This window comes from Phoca vitulina, unplaced genomic scaffold (assembly GCF_004348235.1).
Source record: "Phoca vitulina isolate PV1807 unplaced genomic scaffold, GSC_HSeal_1.0 scaffold56, whole genome shotgun sequence".
In the NCBI taxonomy this organism is placed as follows: Eukaryota; Metazoa; Chordata; class Mammalia; order Carnivora; family Phocidae; genus Phoca; species Phoca vitulina.
The window spans coordinates 7,382,523-7,401,809 of record NW_022589759.1 but is presented as its reverse complement, the minus strand read 5'-3'; the positions used below and the strand labels follow the sequence as shown (position 1 = coordinate 7,401,809).

The 19,287-nt window shown below is 42.9% G+C and overlaps 1 protein-coding gene across 4 annotated transcripts in view; it reads right to left on the bottom strand.

Annotated features, from left to right (window-relative positions):
• Nucleotides 1–19,287, bottom strand: part of CDYL2 (chromodomain Y like 2) — a 316,404-nt gene that overhangs the window by 45,499 nt on the left and 251,618 nt on the right. For all 4 annotated transcript variants that reach the window (XM_032389886.1, XM_032389888.1, XM_032389884.1 and 1 more), the window contains exon 2: nucleotides 4,860–5,448. In XM_032389886.1, coding sequence (XP_032245777.1) covers nucleotides 4,860–5,295 — 436 coding nt within the window. In that variant the 5' untranslated portion in view covers nucleotides 5,296–5,448. The remainder of the gene's footprint in view (nucleotides 1–4,859; nucleotides 5,449–19,287) is intronic.

Genomic DNA, 19,287 nt, shown 5'->3' with positions numbered 1-19,287 from the left:
AGCAACAAGGGTAAGTCCAAGTGCCCCATCAGCACCCCCGCCCTCCCAAATCAGGGCATGTGTTTGTCAGGGATCAGGGTTTTAGGAACTGTCTTACACTGCTCGCGAGCTAGAGGGGCAGTGGTGGAGAGGCCAGCTCCGTAGTCAAATTGCCTGGATTTCTCTCCTAGTTCCGACCTGGGCACACGTACCCTTAGTTTCCTCCTCTGTAAAATGGGTAGAACCACCAAAGCTAGCTCTCAGGACCTTATGAGGATCATAAAAAGTACTTCATAAACCCCAAGGCCTCATCGTAGGGGAGTTCTCATCCTCTAAAACTTTGAACTTAACTTTTCATTTCACAAACTTTGAACTTAGGATTCTTGTGAATACCAACTCAAGGTCCAGAGCAAAAGCGCTTCCACTCTGTCCATTACCACCAACTGGTATTCACAACCACCATCTGTCATTTTTGTCTCAACCCTCTTGGTGCTCATTAGTCTAGAGCAGTAGATCTGCACGTGGGGTCCCCGGACCGGCGGCAGCATCTGGGAACCTTCTAGAAATGCAGACTCTCAGGCTCTACTCCACATCTACTGAATCAGACACCTGGTAGGTTGGCATAACAACCCTGTGTTCTGACACACCCTTCAGGGGATTCTGATGCCGGCTCCATGTGTGAGAGCCCTAAGTTCTTAAAAACCACAGGGCACTATCCACGATCCTCCTGAGTCCTGAGGTGCTTTTAAAACATGCTTACTCCCCGATGATCAGTGAAGGGCAAAATGATAATCATGCAGGAAAAGGAGTGGGAAGAGATAAACAAACATTATGGAAGTGAAAGCTGAGATCATTTTAAAAGATCAATGGAGAGAAATGGCAAATGTTGCCTGTTTGTGTGCGGTGACTCATTCAATGATAGGAACTATTCTGAAAATACTGAATCAAGCAGCATCTGAGCTGCAGTCCCCGCACAACAGGCAACAGTTATCAGGACGCAAGGAAAAGGATTCTCAGAATTCCAAGAAAAGCGAACGTAGGGCCACAGGCTTGGCATCAACACTGGAAGCTCACTGGCTTCACGGACATTCGGGAGAAAGCTGGGCACCTGTGGGTTGTGCTCGCACTCAGGGTGGAATGCTGGCTCGCAGTTAGGGATGTTTCCACAGGTTAGAGGCTCATCCGAATCTAAAAAGTACTGATGCTTTGGCCCATATCAGACAAGAGTAAGCTAGCCAGTTCTCCTGGACCAGGCCAGGAGAGAAGCCAGCCAACTCAACAGCTTTTCCGTACGGATGAAACCAGTCTATTTTAGAGAAAAAGAGAGAGGGAGAGAGAGGGTAAGAGAGAGAGAGATGCCTGGTGGAAAAGTGCATCAGCAAGAAGTGATGTCAAGTTTTAAACCTTTGGAGGACCAAATCACATTCCCACTTCCATAAGCTTAACATCTAACATGTAACTTTGGCTCTACCAGCAAATGGATCCATGAACCACTGCTGAGAAACCAAATACTTCCTCTGCAATGACTGCATAGTTAAAATTCAGCATTTAAAATGCATAACCCACACCCTGCCCCTGAGATCCAGATTCACTGGATTGGGGTGGAGCCCATTTTTAACAAGCTCCCCAAGAGATACTGAGGCAGATGGTTCCGGACCACAGAGCCATTTGTCATTACCAGAGGAGTCAGAATCGAGAGCAGTATTCAGTCGCTGCACACATTTTACAAACATCGCTGGGGAAAATGCAGGCTGAAACCAAAACACCACCCGCCAGAGCCCCAATTTAGCATTTGTTCCCACAGCACAGATCAGGGAAGTCAGCAGTAAATGAGTAACGTGTTACATAAGTTGCTTTTCTGTATGCAGAACCTTAATTCACCAACGAGAAGTTAAAATCATATAAAAAGCAACAGCCCACCCCCAAAACAAATGCTGGGAAGGCGAAGCCAGGATCTCCCCGGCCCCTTCTGGGAGCCAAGGATAATCCCTTCTCTGTGCTGCAAACCCGACTGGATCACCTTGTGCCGCTAGGCACCAGACCCTTTGGTGGAGGTGGGGAAAGGTGGAGTGAGGGAAATGGGGAGGAAGACAACAGTCAAGTTTCCACATGGGCATGGACACTGGCTTCATCGAGACTTTTCTCTGGTTGAAAACGTAAGTGGAGCCATGTTTTACTTGACTACACCTCTGACCCCTTGCTGGCAAGTTCTGGAACCACAAAACTCCTCTGTCTTGAGTCTTATCTAAGAACCCCGAACCACCTTCTCTCTGGTTAAGGATTCCCAGTCTTTTCTTTTCCCCAGTTATCCTAAGATCTAAGATAGTAAGCTAGTTCTAACTAGAATGTTAAAGGTTGACAGTGCTTGGAGAATTTATCAGCCCAGTGACCACAGAGGATGTGAATGTGGGCATGGCAAAGCTATACCATGTATGTAATATACATGTTACCTCTTCCACTGAACCTCTCAGGAACCTCTCAACACTGACCTGGAGCCACCCACTCTCATCTTACTGGGAGAAGTCCTTACCTATCTTTTTATTGCTCCAAGCACCTAGTGTGGTGACTAACCCTTAGGAAGTGCTAAAAAAAAAAAAAAAAAAAAAGCATTGAATTGACTTAAATTGACATCTGATGTGAGCCTTAATTGCCACCCCCATTTTGCCACAGAGCACGTTTCAAAATGCATTAGAGTCACCTGGGGTGCTTGCTAAAAACCCATCTTCTGGGCTCCACCCCAGACTTAATAAGTCAGACTCTATGGGACCGTCATTTTTAACAGGGTGCCAGGTAATCTTAGACACATAAAATGTGAGAACGGCAGCTTTAACCTTACAGGGGAATCTCAAGGACACCAATACCATGGAATGTAATTAAGCCAAAGAGCCCTTTGAGAATGCCCAAAACAGAACAAAATAGAAGTAGGTAGCTTCCTCCTCTCTGTCCAGGTACATGCCCAAGTAGAGAGCATTCAACATCGGTGAGAAAAATGAGGCCAATAAGAGACCAGAGACAAGAAAGGTCTAGAGAAGCATTCTGGAGTTAAGAATGGGATTTAACAAGGCCACCTCAGATCCCAGCAGGCTCATCCTCACCCTCCCACCCTGGTTGTGGGGTACCGTGCCTCCTCACCCTCCCACCCTGGTTGTGGGGTACCGTGCCCCATCAGCAGATCATGAACCAGGGGGCATCGACGAGGCCCAAAATGGAGAGCAGACGGCAAGGAGCTCTGCCCCACTTTGGAAAGTCATGTGGAATGAGAGGTGCACCTCCATCTAGACTTCTCTACAAGCCTGGCTTCTCTGCTTCACCCTGCAGGCTGGTGGCTACAGTCAGCGATGCTTCTCCGCACACTCTTGGGGCAGCCGCATTTTGAGCCGGGCAGAGGACTGCTACCAGCCAGGGTGCGGGGCATCATGCGCAGGTTCCTTGCATCCACACCCAAGAAACCTCAGAAGTTCCCCTCACCAGCCGTCTTCCCCGAGACAGGGAATCCCTCGCCCGTAGGCAGCTGTCAGGGGAACGTCAAACATGGATGTTTATGCCAGGCCTCATTGACACAAGCCCACTCCTCCCCGAGAGAGGAATTTTTAAAACAAACAGTTTTTACATATGTTAGCAGACAGAGTCATGTCAGCACCGGGGATCCCCAGACGGAAACGTGAGTCAATCTGGGGCAGACACTGCTAAATAAATCTTGTTTGGGTGAAATTCCTCTCTCTGGAGAAAGAGGAACCTCAAAGCAGATCGCTCAGATTCCCTGGCAAGATTCCCTAAAGACGCCCCAGCTCTCTGCAGCGGGGCATGCCCTGAGCACTTTGCACTCTGAAGTCACCATCGCTCTCCTGTGCACTTGCCCCTCCTGGGAGTTCTGAGCCCGTCCCACCTGCGTCCCACACCCCTACGCCCACACACACTCAGGTTCCATCCAGGGCATCAGATGTCCCTTCCCTGTTGGGCCCGGGTTGTCCACGCTCATCCCGAGGCTTGGGTTCTGGCAGCTAAAGAGAAGAATGCCACCACCTAGACACACAGGTGTCTGGGAAACGAGCGAGGGGAGGGAACGCGTTCAGACGGCTAACCTGGAAGATCTGGGCCGCTAAGCCTTAGTCAAGGAGTAATTTCACTATTAAGGAAATGTCAGGTTTGGGAGCTTTAATTACCTGCATCATTGCCTCCTCTTTCCTTAACTTTGCCTGTGGGCACCTGGTAAAACGGAGGAATTCTGTAACCTTTGCTGGGTTGCTTCCAGGGTGGAAGAAGAAGGTGCAAACCCAACGAATTAGCAGAGGATGTGGTCGGGGCAGCATCCAGGACCTCTACAGACATGGGGCCAGATCCCCCAGGCCAGCAACGGATGAGGCGTGAGAGGCTGCAGCTTAAGGACGGGTTTGGAGAATTTCAGTCCAAACTGGGTCTGAGAAGAGGGGCAGACCCCACCTTTCTGGGCTACACTGTGGAAGGCTCAATGAGATTGAAAGCATGCTCTTCCCTGGGAAGTGCATGCGACCCCAGAGAGACACTGGCCCTCTGGGGACATGAGTCTTGGGTCCCGGCGGATGAGGACTTGGGAGCTGCCCTTACAACAGAGGCTCGAGAGCGGTTACCATGGCTCTGGGTATGTTCAAGTAGTCAGGAATTTTCAGCCCAATTACAGGCCTTGGCTGGAGCACCAGTGGCTTGGCCTCCCCCCCATGCACAGGTGTCTCTAACCAGTGTGGGCCTATGACCAAGGCCACACGGCCCTCGGTGAGAGAGACAGAAGGAGAATTACTACCTAGCTAAGAGTCAGGGTTGTTGGGGCGGGGGTGGGGGTCTTATGTAGCTTCCTAGGCTGCATGAAAAGCCCCAGACACAGGAGGGAAAGACAAGCCACGTACCGAGCCCGTTCTCTGCCAATGCCCCATGGTTGACACCACATTCGGCCAGTTCTTGTTCTCCTACATCATTCAAATCCAAGCCAGGCTGGTGGGACCCGTTTCCAAAGTGCCCCTCGTCCTTCTCGGAGCCGGCGTCCCCATTCTCCATCCCGTTCTGAGCCTTTTTCAGAGGCATTATCTGCAAACCGCTGGGGGTAGTCCTGTAAGACACCGTCTTGGCGGCCCTGTCGCCTCCCGCAGGGGGCTTGGCTGAATAGCCTTTTTTTGGCTTGGACAGGGAAGGGTTGATTCGCTTCCTTTTATGGGAAGTCCCTTTGCTCTTTCCAGATTCTGAAGGTCTGTGGGAGAGTTTCTCAACCGACGGGCCTCGGCCGTCACGCAGGAGCTTGGAGGCGCTGGCCTGCTTCCCTGACTTGATCCTTTTGTCCTTGGACATGTGCAGCCCGTTGAATTCGTCGATAAACTCCTCACAGTGCAACAGATGGTGCTCTGGCTCCCACGTGTCCTCCGTGCTTCCGTAGCCTTTCCATCGGATAAGATACTCCCATTTCCCTTTCTTGTTCTTCCTCTTGTCTACAATCCTTTCGACCTGGGACACAAGATGAGAGAGCCAGAAAAGAGAGAAAAAAAAAAAGGAGAGAGGAAAGAAATCAGTTCCAGGCAACAATAGCACAAAGCCCACACCCAGGACAGAAGCACCTGCCCAGCCCTGGGGCGAGCCATTCAACACCAGAAGCCGACACTTCCAGGAGTGTCCAAGAAGGCTGGTTTATTTTAGGACACCACTGAATGGAACCAGAGGCCCTCGGCCGTCCCCTATGACAACCATGTGATGCCATGCCTGGCTGGTGGCATCTGCCTGTCCATCCAAGGCTTACCCTTGCTTGAAATCACAGTGCGAGCTTTCACTAAAGGTCTTTATTCTTTTCATTGCACCAAAGTAAAATCAGACATATAAAGACCAATTTGGTGTGACTTTTTCACCCTTACTTATGGTAAGTAACATTTATGGAGCACTTACATGGCAGGCACTATGCTAAATGTATCCTTATTTATAATAATACAAATGCTTAGTCACACTCATTGGCCAGGTACTAAATGCCAGGCATGGATGGTCCCATTGCATTTTCCCTGATGATAACCCAGTGCAATAGGTATTCTTTCTATCCCCGGTCTATACTGAGGAAATGAGGGAGATCAGGTCACTCAACCAAGTCCCAAGCTGGTAAGGGCAGAGCTGGGATTTGAACCACTCTCACCTCCAACTTATTTCCTTAATCACAAGCTACAAAAATCTTCCATACTGACCCACACTGATTTGAATTGACAAAGCCCAATATCCCTCCCTGCCCCCTCCCACAGTAAGCTCCCCCAGCCTACAATGCAGGGCTAAGAGGTGAGACCTGAACCTCTATCTGTCTGGGTCTAAAGCCATGTGCTACTGTCTACGTACCTTCAAAGGTACGAAAATCTGCCCTGTCTTCAAGGATTCTCATGGAAGAACACACTTAGAAAAAAGCCAGTCCTGATGCTAATAACTGGTCCGTTGAGGGGAAGAATACATGAGGGTTCATTTATTATTCTTTCAACTTTGCCTTAGATGTGAAATTCTTTAAATTTAAAAAAAAAAAAAAAAAGACAGAAAATTCCCAATACTCTACACCCAAAGAGCTAAATTTCAATGAAAAGGTGAAACAACTACGTTCAAAAGTTCATTACATTTCAATGTCAACATAATGGAATTCTGGCCAAGTGAAATTAATGAGTGAGGAATATACCCTTGAAACTCATGAACAGAAAAACCAGGTCAGAAGGGAGAAGTGAATACAGGTATAGTTGATCATTTTTCAAGATGGGTACCAAGTGCATGAGGGTTCATTATATGACTGTTTACATGTACATGTCTAAATATTTATGTTTAAAAATTTCCACAATAAAAAGTAAAAAAACGTTGAAAAGTGAGATTGCCTCCCAATGGCTGAAGTACAACAGAGGCTATGCAAAATAATTATTTTCACTGCTTTGCACTTAATAAATATGCAAATGGCTAGGCCATACTGCCTCTTCATAACACTGCTTCTTCAGAGACAATTTAAATGGTTTCCTTAATCGATTTATCTACAATCAAATTGGCCTATTTCTATTAAAATTCCTTTCCTTACAAAATGCTCTGTGAACATCTGTTTTAGATTTATTACATAATTTTTAGATGTATCACACAAACTCTATAACAGTTTAAAAAAGTAAAACCATGCCAAACTAATCCAACTTCCCAATCTCTGGATCAAGGAATGGGGCAAGTTGAGTTTTCATTTGTGATGATGCTTCAGAAAGTCAAGAGTGTTTCTGGAAGAGTCTGAAGCCTTGCACATTTGGAGGTCTTTGAAGGGGAAAACGCGCTGCAGGTTTATAGACGGAGGAAGGTGAACAGCACCCTGGCCCTACCTGAAAGAGCAGCATTCTCAAGAACACCAACCTAGGAGTATCAGAAGAAAGCCCAGATATTTCTCAGGAGCTAAGGGATTTGTGTTGGCATGGAGGTCTCCAGCTTCAGAAAGCATATGAAGAAACTTTTTCCCCAAGAGAAACTTCTTCCCCAGGATGAAGCAGAAAACTATGTTAGACAAATAGCCAACACAATGGATAGGTGGGTAGGTGGATGAATGAATAGATGGGTGGATTGTGGGATGGATGGATGGATAGAAAAATGGATGGCTGGTGGATGGATGGACACATGGGTGGAAACTGGGATTGTGGGTGAATGGAAGGATGGATAAATGGGCAGATGACTGGATTCATGGGTGAAAGGGAGGGTAAAGAGGTGGGTTCAGAAATGGATGGGTGGATGGATGGATGGCACTCACTCATCAAAACAAACCTAGTATAAGGCTATGGAACAAGACTATCTGGTTTAAATCTCCTGTAAGCCTTTTATTATGTGTTCTTAAGCAAGTTAAACCTCTTTAGACCGCATATGACTCATCAAACAAGGGGGAAATAACAGCACCTACCTCACAGGGTGGTTGTGGAGAATATACAAATAAGTAGTTTTTCATTCCTTAGTAAAGGTCACTTAATCTTGCATATCCTCCTGAGAATACAAACCTTGGTGGTATCTAAAGACAGAATGTTTCTCCACCCTGCAGCATATGACCCCCTAAGGATATCAATTCCTCCCTGGGAAGGAGAGTCAACCTACTTACTTAAGTCCTTCTAAGTATGGGAGACAGCTATGCCGAGCAGCCTTACTCAAGAAGACTGGGGAGTCAGCAAGGGCACAGTGTCCACACAGCTACTGAGGGCCACACTGCAGGTGGGGGGCTTCGTTTCTTCCCTCCTAGCTACTCGAGGATTGAGTCACAGAGTCACAAATCGAAACAGAAAGGTTACTGCCGCTACCTCTGGTCCCATCCACAAAGCCACTGGGTGGCTTGACAGCCATTTCTACTTAAATTAACCCAATACCAACAATAAATAGTATTTCTTTAAAGATTTTATTTATTTATTTATTTAGAGAGAGAGAGAGAGTGTGCGCAGGTGAGCAGGGGGAAGGGCAGAGGGAGAAGGAGAGAATCTCAAGCAGACTCCACACTGACCATGGAGCCCAATGAGGGGCTCAATCTCACCACCCTCAGATCATGACCTGAGCTGAAACCAAGAGTTGAATGCTTAACCTACTGAGCCACCCAGGCGACCCCAACAACAAACGGTATTAACAAGACCATCCCTAATAGCCTGATGTGTGCGGGGAAACTGTTGGCTCTGCCACTTTCTATCCACATGACCCTAGGCAAGTTGCCCAACTTCTCCGGGCCTCAGTCTCCCCATCCGTAAAATAGGTTCACAAAGCCTATTTCTTTCAGGTTCACAAAATGAACTGCTTTTACTGAAAGACCAAAATGCTCACAAGGAGCTTAGAAGAAAGCTGGCTCCGAATTTCCCATCATACTTGGAATCTGTAATCTCCAGGGACCTAATTTCCTTCTTTACATCCCTGTATAGGTTTTCTGACCCTCTTTTCCTCTTCTTCTCAGGAGATTCTCAAACAGAACCAGAATTCTAATTTGTGCTGGTGATAACAAAAGCCCACATAATTTAGGACGTGATCTTGCTAAGATTGCAGCACCCTCTGTCTGGGAAATCCTTTCTTCCCCTTAAGGTCTCCCAGCCTCTTCCACTGTCCTCTAACACCTCACACCTGCTGAAAACACAGACCTAGGCCTCCAGGTCCACCCTCCCACCTCACCAGCGCAAGGCCTCCTGCACTCCCTAAAGTCCAGTCCCTCCAAATGGAGACAGTCATCAATTCCCTCCCCTTGTAATTACTGACAGACACATGAATGATATTAAAAACTTGTGTGTTCACACACACCCACCAGCTCCTTTCTTTCAAAGATAAGCAATCTGAGACCTTGAACTATTTCTCAGAGTTCAACCAAATCATTAATTAACATTTACTCCCTGTGATCCCAGCCAACATGAGACACTCTCCTAGGGCAGGCGAGGGCAGGGAGCTTCCAACGCAATTATGACCACCACCGCAATGATGAGCGGATGGCTTTCTCATTAGGAAAAGTAATGATGATAATCACCTTTACTGGGACATGCTGTTCCAGGAACTGTGCTGAGCACTCGTGAGGTTTTAGACTTCACCTTCGTACCCAGGCCAGCAGCTGGGCATGACTCTCACCACTGGACAGGTGAGAAAGCTGAGGCTCAGAGAAGGTAGGTAACTCTCTCTGGATCACAGAGTCAGTAGGTGGTGAGTCAAGATGGGACCCCTCGCTCGTCAGACTCCTCAGCTGGAGTCCTCAGCCCCCGGGGCACACCTCACCAGTGGGAAGCCATCGGGCTGGGGGGGGGCACACAGCCCTTAAATAAGCCAGCATGAAGTAACATGTGGTGACAAATGACAGTGAAGAGAAGGTGAGACAGGAAACAGTGATGGAGGGAACGGGACCACTCCGGATCGGATGGGCAGAAAAGGCTCCTGCGAGAAAGATCAAGTTAAGCTAACACCGAACAGGGCCTTCGGAGGTGGAAAAAATTTGAACCAGGGAGAGGCCTTTCCAAGCAGAGAGAGGTCACTCCCCACCTTCGTCTTCAACCTTCCACTAGCAGGCCAGTCAGATAATACCACCACCTCACACGCATCCAGCACTTATAAAGTGTCAGCCGCTGCTGTATGTGATACCTATAGGCTGACTATATATTATACACACGAACTCAATCAATCTTCACAATAACCCAACGAGGCAGGTCATTTTATTCTCTCCTTTTTTTAAGAGAGGTTAAAACTGAGGCACCCAGAGGTTAAGGCCCTTGGCCAAGGCCCCACCTCCGACTATCAGCAGAGAGCTAAGACTTGGCCCAAAGCATCTTGGCTCCAGACCCCACGCTTTCAGTGAGTGCACTATACCCACCACCCACTTCTGTCCAGTGGGCCCAACCTGGCTGAGGACCCAACCTGACAGTGTATCTACAGCTTAAGATGCTTGCCCTCAGCACTGCCAAGGTCACAGAAGACCTAAAGTACCTTTACGTGCCTTCGGAGTAGCCTCCTGGGCCTGACTCTCCTAGCTTGCCATGGGGGGGCCTCCCTCCCCTTCTGCTCCAATTCTCCATTGGTTCAAATGGAAACAGACTAATCATCAATCATATTCCTATCCCAGCTTCCCACCAAACAAAAACAGCATATGAAATTACAGTAACTCAGAAACCCGGGGTGACCAAAGGTTTTCCAGACTCTTGAAGGAATGCCTCCCACACCAGATGGGACTGGATTGATAAACTTTGTGTTACTGAGACATGATTGCCCTGTGAATGCCAACAGCAAGAGCAAGAAAGAATAAAGGAAGAGGCCCATGCCTGCTGTGTGCCCATACATTCACCAGAGCAGCCATCCCTACACATCCCCAGATTCTGGACCTCAAGCCCCACACCTGCAAGGACCTCTCTCTGTATCCTTTCAATATCCTGGGACAACTTCCTTGGGGGTAGAAAGGCACAGGGACCCCATCATTAGACTTGGGGTACAAGGTCCTCAGCAAGGATAAAGATAGGACAGGTCCGGGAAGCAACTAGGTATGGACTGTTTCAGGTCAGGAAGACTGACTGTTTCAGATTATCTCATCAGAGAAGGCAGTATAAATAGGCAGCGTTTCCCACTCAGTTCAGCAAACCTACACTAGAGAAATAGCTGCTGGACCAAGAAATTCGGCTAAGAGCCATGTGATTTAAGCTAGCCTCCAGGTGAGAGTCTGAGCGGGGAATTCAGTAGCATCCAAGTGATGAGGGACCAAGAGGAATTCCCACACCCCTCAATTGGAAAACACTGACCCAGAGAGATCTCTCTTTGATCAAGAACACACAGGCAACACCTGGCAACAACATCCGTCGCAGACACATTTGTAAGAACTTCTAAAATGTATCAGAACACGATCATCACTAAAGGTTCTCGGAAAATCATAACTGGGAAAAGCACTACTACACATTTTTACATAGGGTTTGTGTCGTGTTTTCAAAGATGGCAGAAAATATGAACTCTGTTTTTAGAAGAGAGAGAAGGAAAGGTAAATGATGAAATGAAACCAACCGGTTGAGCAGGAGACTGAAATGAAAGACTCATTTACATAAGAAAGGATGCAAGGAAACCAAAAGAAAAACACAAGCAAAGAAATAAAATTCACATCAGAACCAGGAAAGGACAGAATCAACATGCAGAAAATCAAATCTTTGAGAGAGACAAGTTTCTTGAAAAGCTTTCCAAGGACACAGCGGTTTTTAAAGAAAACCTTAAGGAACATGAGAAACAAACATGAGAGGGTCAACAGAGACCCAACCAAGGTAAGTCTGGTAGGGGGAAAAAACCAAAATGGGACAAGAACTCGAATAAAGCCTACCAGAAGAAATCTCTGTCTCTTGAGTCTGTAGGTCAAGGAAAGATCTCGGTGATGGGGGAGGCAGAGGTTGAGAATAAATTGACTTTATTTCTTTTTTCCTATTCTTGCAAAACTACTCTTTTTTAAGATTTTATTTATTTATTTATTTGAGAGAGAGAGAGCATGAGTGGGGGGAGGGGCAGAGAGAGAAGCAGGCTCCCCGCTAAGCAGGGAGCCCAACACGGGGCTCCATCCCAGGACCCTGAGATCATAACCTGAGCTGAAGGCAGACACTTAACCAACTGAGCCACCCAGGTGCTCCACAAAACTTAATTTCAAAAAATTAAACTCCTCACTCTCACACCCCAACTCTCCCTTATCCAAAATGATAGGGAAAAAATCATGCAGACTTCAGAGAACATAAAACACCAGAATAAACACTGAAAAAAATAAATATTGTAAACTTAAGAATTCTAAAACCATTGAAGTGGGCCTTCAGATGAAAAGGAAGGAGGAAGACATCTCATGTGTTAAGGAACAAAATATATATAACTACCCATTTAAAAAATGACCTTGAGGATCCTGCAGTGCCAGAAAATAAGAAAGTATTTAAAAATTAAATAAATAAGCTCCGAATGATGGGAGAATGCCAAAAGGAACCAACTGAAAGAGCTCCCAGTGGCCAAAGCTAGAACAATTTGAATAAGAAAATAAATAGTAGAGTACTACATTTATAACCCAAAGAGTAAAATAAATATCCATGAGTTCATTTGATATAAATAAGTGAATTACTTATCAGAAGTTGCCTACAGGCCAAATCTGGCCCAAGGCCTGTTTTAAAAATAAAGATTTATAGGAACATACTCATGCCCATTCATTTATGTATTATCTATGGGTGTTCCAAACCACAAAACTAACAGAGACTGCATGACCCATAAGGTCTAAAATGTTTGCTATCTGGCTTATTACAGAAAAAGTTTGCTGACTCTGGAATAAATAAACAAATGGAGGAGAAAAGACCAATATTCCTTACAAAAGAATCCAAATAATAAATGTAAAAAGAATAAGGCACACAGAAAAAATCACTACTGGAATACCACAGAAATAATTGCTATAGACAGATGCTAAAATTAGTGCATAAAACTTTAAAGAGAAATCAGATATTTGCACAGCATCAAAGTATCTCCCCAACATACTTATTAACTACCATGGTAGTTTTAACAGATGCCCATCAACTGATATCCCTCCTTTAGGCGGTGGAGCTGAATTCTTCTCCCCTTGAGTGACAAAACTCAATAACTTCTTTCTAATGAGAAGAGTATGTGAAGAGAGAAACAGTAACTGTACAGTGGAGAGACCTGGCAAACACCAGTGCTCAAGGCTGTATCACCCAGAGTAAATCATGTCGATGCCATGCATACTCTGACACGATTCCCTCAGAAGGGTGTTTCCCTCTGCAGGATAACTCTTCAAAGCCATTACCTCTTGAGGAAACATCAGACAAACTCAGACTAAGAAACAATCTACAAAACACCTGACCGATATTTTTGAAAAGTGTTAAGGTCATGTAATGCAAGGAAAGATGGGGATACTGTCTGGGATTAGAGGGGCACTGAGAAAGTAATGACCAGATTCAATGTGGTCTCCTGGACCGGATCCTGAAAAGGAAATTCACGAAATACTGGTGAAATCCTGATGAAGTCCACAGTTTAGTTCATAATGCAACACCAATGTTAATTTCTTAGTTTTGATAGATGTACATGATGTACAATGTAAATAACTGTGAAAACTGTTTAGGGGGGTATATGGGAACTCTGTGTACTATCTCCATAATTCTTCTAAAAATCTATAATTATTCCAAATAGGGTTGTTTTTGTTTTTTTAGATTTTATTTATTTATTTGAGAGAGAGAGAGAACACAAGCTGGGAGGAGAAGCAGAGGGAGAGGGAGAAGCAGACTCCTCACTGAGCAGGGAGCCCAATGCAGGCTCAATCTCTAGGACCCTGAGATCACGACCTGAGCTAAAAGCAGATGCTTAACTGACTGAGCCACCCAGGCGCCCCTCCAAATGTTTTTTTAAAAGTCCAAGCGTAGCATTTAGTATACACAATTGTATACTAAAACTAAAAAAAAAAGCATCTGAATATTAACAACAATCATAAAACCTAACAATTTTAAGCACTCATCATATACTTATTTACTTAGTGATAGAAATTAGAAGGATAAGCAAAGATGTGGGCACATGGGTGGCTCAGTCAGGCTCTAAGCAGCTGGGATCTGCTAGGGCTTCTGTCTCTCCCTCCCCCACTGTCCATCCCCCAACTCGTACATGCTCTCTCTCTTCTAAAATGAATGGATAGGGTGCCTGGGTGGCTCAGACGGTTAAGCGTCTGCCTTCGGCTCAGGTCATGATCTCAGGGTCCTGGGATCGAGTCCCGCATCAGGCTCCCTGCTCCTTGGGAGGCTGCTTCTCCTTCTGCCTCTCTCTCTCTCTCTCTCTGTCTCTCATGAATAAATAAAATCTTTAAAAAAATAAAATAAAATAAAATAAAATGAATGGATAAGGGGTGCATGGGTGGCTCAGTCAGTTAAGCAGCGGCCTGTGGCTCAGGTCATGATCCCAGGGTCCTGGGATCAAGCCCCACACTGGGCTCCTTGTTCAGCAGGGAGCCTGCTTCTCCCCTGCCTGCCGCTCTCCCTGCTTGTGCTCTCTCTCTCTCAAATAAATAAAATCTTTAAATAAATAAATAAATAAATAAAATGGATGAATCTTAAAAAAAAAGAATAAGCTAAGATATATCAGGCAGTACCAAATTTTGTACAGAGTATCAAAGTAAAATTGAGGAACAAGATGCATTAGATAGAAAAGGAAAATTTTCTTCATTAAAAATACCAAATATATAACAGGCACGAACTTTTCTGCAGCAAATAACAGATCAAAAAATTACTAAACAATTCAACAGAAATTGATAGAAGCAATTTGAACTGAAGACTTAAACTCAATACTTTCAGATATGGAACGATAAAGCAAATGGAAAATTGGGATATAAGAAATCTGAATAATATAAATATGATGGTCATTCTAGTAAATATTGCAGGTATTTGTATAAACATAAACTTTTAACTTCATAATTTGTAAAGAAAATAAAATCTACAAAATTTAAAGAAAACCACTTTTGGAACACTTATAAAAATTGATTATGTACTAAAATATCAGAGAAAAACTAATAAATGCCAAAAAGAAAATATTGTGTAGACTGCATTCCACATGCTATAATACCATGCTATAATACTAGATGAAAGCACAATTTAAAAATAAATCCCAACCACTTTTACAAATGAAAAAAATAACCCTCAGGACCATCAGATAAAGATCTAAGGAAATTTATAATAATGATTTTTTGAGAAGTAAAAACTAAGTACACACATATTATGAAAGTAGTTGGGATGCGGAAGGAAGGAAGGAAGGAGGAAGGAAGGAAGGAAGGAAGGAAGGAAGGAAGGAAGGAAGGAAGGAAGGAAGGAAGAAGGGAGGGAGGAAGGAAAGAATTCAATATCGACTCTGACTAATCAGTAAAAGAAAAAATCACTCTTGGGAAGTAAGAGGAAAGAATAAATATCAAAGTAGAAATTAACAAACTAGAAAACATATAAAAGCTGAACCTACTGACATTCAAAAACTAAAATAAAGAGCAAAATGGCAGAGTAGGGAGCTCCAAAAGCCTGTCCCTCCACAGAAATGTTGAAAAACTCAAACAAAAAAGTCAGAATCAACTCTTTAGGAATTCTGGAAAACGAAGTTTATAGCAACCACACAAACACTGAATCAAGGAAAACACAAATTAAAAGAAAACACAACTTAAAAATAGAAGGAAAACTCTGCATCAGTTTTGCTTGCCCTTGACCCTCCCACTCCCCATCTCATCAGCAGTCTTGAATATGGCAGCCCACATTCCCAGTATAGGAACGCGGTCCTTGGTTCTGGAGAGCGCAGAGCAGACCTTATCCTCAGAGAACTGTGTTTGTTCTAACTGGTCTATGGGCTACGTGAAAGACAGACACAAGCACTTGCTTTTGTTTTGTTATTCCTGAAACTTACTCAGGTTGGAAAAATGGCTATGGAGAGTCATTCTTTCAAAACAATGTAAGGCAAATGAACAATCTGCTGCCAAGTGGGGCAAAAGAGTGCTGTTGAGAAAAACAATAGATGCACAGAAAGCCTGGGAGGAAAAGCTACAGAGTTTCTTCAGAAAATTAAAGCATTCAAAAATGCCCGTGTATACTGGAAATTTAGAAAGTTGAGCACTTGCCCAGGGCAGAATGCATGCTCGGAAAAGACTTGAGACAGCCCTACACTTTTCACTTCTGGCTGATCTCTAGGCTCACTGCAAGGACAAGTGACAAGAAGGCAGTTGTAAATGGCCTGGCTAAGCAGTGAAGGAATGTCCCAACAGAGTCAATCTAGGAGAATCAGTCTTTCTCTCCTTCATTCTTTCTCTTTCTTGCTCTCTTTCTTTCTCTCTTTATTTCTTTCTTTCTCTTTCTCTCTTTCTATTCCTGATTTCTATATTTATTTCTCCTAGAATACAAGGAAATCTGTCACAACTAGCTTAACATAAGCTAAAGGAACAGAGACTTCAGAGACCACACTGACTAAGAATACAGATTTTACAAAACGGGCTCAGAGAATTCTCTAAACAAACAGCAACAGCCCACAAGAAGAAACAAAAACAAACACTGAGAAGGGGGAGGAATCTGATTTTCAGAGTTCTAACTGCCCAGTTTCCAACAAAAAGCTGTGAAACATTAAAATAAAGAGAAAAGGGGTACCTGGGTGGCTCATTCAGTTAAGTGTCTGCCTTCAGCTCAGGTCATGATCCCAGGGTCCTAGGATTGAGCCCTGCATTGGGCTCCCTTATCAGTAGGGAGTCTGCTTCTCCCTCTCCCTCTGCCCCTCGCCGCATCGTGTGCTCTCTCTCTCTCTCTTGCTCTACTCTCCCAAATAAATAAAATCTTTAAAAAAATAAACAGGAAATATGACCCATTAACAGAAGAAATTAACAGGCTATCCCTGAGGAAGGACAGACATTGGACTTGGTAGACAAAGGCTTCAAATCAACTGTCTTAAATATGCTCAAGGAAGTAGAGGAAACCATGAACAAAGAGGTGAAGCCAGGGTAACAATGTCTCAACAAATAGAAAACATCAATAGAGATTTTAAAAATCATAAAAAGGAGCCAAACAGAAATTTGAGAGCTGAAAAGGACAATAACTTAAATGAAAATTCCACCAGAGAGTTTCAGTAGATGATTTATGCAGGCAGAAAGAAGAATCAGCAAACCTGAAGACAGCTCAATTGAAATTACCCAGTCTGAGCAGAAAGAAAAAAAAAATGAAAAAATAAATAAATAAACACAACCCAACAGATCTGTAAGACTCCATCAAGGGTAACAATGTACACACAATGGGTGTTCTAGAAAGAGAGGAGGAAAAGAAGGGGGCAGAAAGAATATTTGAAGAAATAAGAGCCAAAAATTTCCAAATATTATGAAATATGTAAGTCTATACATTCAACAAGCTCAACAAATTCCAAGTAGGATCATCTCAAAGAGATCTACAAGAGACACATTATAATCAGATCGTTCAAATACAAATCCAAAGAGAGAATCTTAAAAGCAGCAAGAGAGAAACACCTCACATACAAGAGCTCCTCAATAAGATTAACAGTCAATTTCTCATCAGGAACGATGGAGGCCAGAGGGCAGTAGAATCACATTAAAATGCTCAAAGAAAAAAACTGTCAACCAAGAATTTTACATCTGAAAAAACTACCCTCCAAAAATGAAAGAAAAATTATGATATTTCCAGATAAACAAAAACTAAGGTAATCATATCACTAGTAGACTTGCCCTAAAAGATATGCTAATGGGAGTCCCTTAGGCTAAAATTAAAAGATAACAGCTATTAAATTGAAGCCTTATGAAGAAATGCCATACTCCAGAAAAGATAACCAATAAGTAAATATAAAAGCCAGAACTACTGTATTTTTCATTTACAACTTTTTGTTTCATATATGGCTTAAGATAAATGCATTAAGCAATAATTATATATGTGTGTTAATGGGTATACTATATAAAGATACAATTAGTGATAATAAAAACAGTGGGAGGGAGCTGTATATAAGCAGAGGTTTTTCTATGATATTGAAGCTACACTGATATTGAAACTTAGGATGTTAATGGTAAACCCCATAGTACCGCTAAGATAATATCTTAAAAATGTACAGTCAAGGAAATGCCAAGGCAATCAAAACGTATATTACAACAATTGATCCTTGAGACAAGGGAATAAAATAGATGAATTACTGATTAATCCCATTGAGGAAAAAATTAGAGCAATACAAATAAAATGAATCAGAAATGAAATAACAATATAACAGATGTAAATTAAATGCATGCAATACCATGCATTCTACATGCTGAAAAGTTTGGAATACTGGGTGAAATGCATATTATAAAATAATATATGCATTAGCAAAAATGACTCAGAAGAAGCTGAAATTGGAAAGAAACAGATACAGTTACTAAAATTAAATATCTGAACAGAATGATAACTATAGGAAAAAATGAGTAGTTACTAAACAATTTCCTAAGAAAAGGTTCTAACATAAATTAGTCTACCCAAGAATCTTTCAGATATTTAAAATAGAGGTAGTTCCAATAGTACAGATATTATTTTAGTGCATAGAGAAAAAAATGGAAAGCTTCCAAATCCACTGAACAAATTTAGTGTTGCTTTCATGAAAAATCTTGACAAAGACAGCATAACAATAAAAATCTATATAAAAATTCCACCGAACAATAACAAATGTCTTAAATGGAACTAGAAAACAGAAAGAAATAATATATTTAAAGAATAAAATATCTTGAAGTTACAGATGGTTAAATTTTAAAAGTACTAAGATAAGTTTCATATTAATTGGTAAAAGAAGGAAAAATGACATGTTCTTAATAGATGCACCAACTCAACTACCCAAATTTTAAATTCATTCCAGACCATCTTCTCCTGCAAAAAAAAAAAAAAGGACTAAAAATATATATGACAAAGAAAAGCTATATTAAATTAGAAGTTTGCATCAATGCTAACAGTAAAATCTAATAGGCACTCCCACTGAAGTCAAGACCAAAACAAAGATATATACAATGATTTCAATATTAAGCTATTTGGGGTGAAAAGAACAGCACAAGAAAATATTAAATAGGAAAAGGAGAATATGAATATAGGACAAAAGGGTCAAAATTATCATTTTTGTAGGCAATATGATTACACATCTTCTATGCCTAGAAAACATGAGATAGTAGAAAAAATTTGACTTGACCAGAAGTTAAAAAGTTTAGCAAATGATTACGTATAAAATAAATATGAATAATTCATTATCAACTTTGTTCCAGAATGAAACTACATTCTCTTCAAATATGCATTAATTACTCACAAAAACAAGTATATATTATACTGCAAGGAAAATCTCAACACACTAGAAAAACAG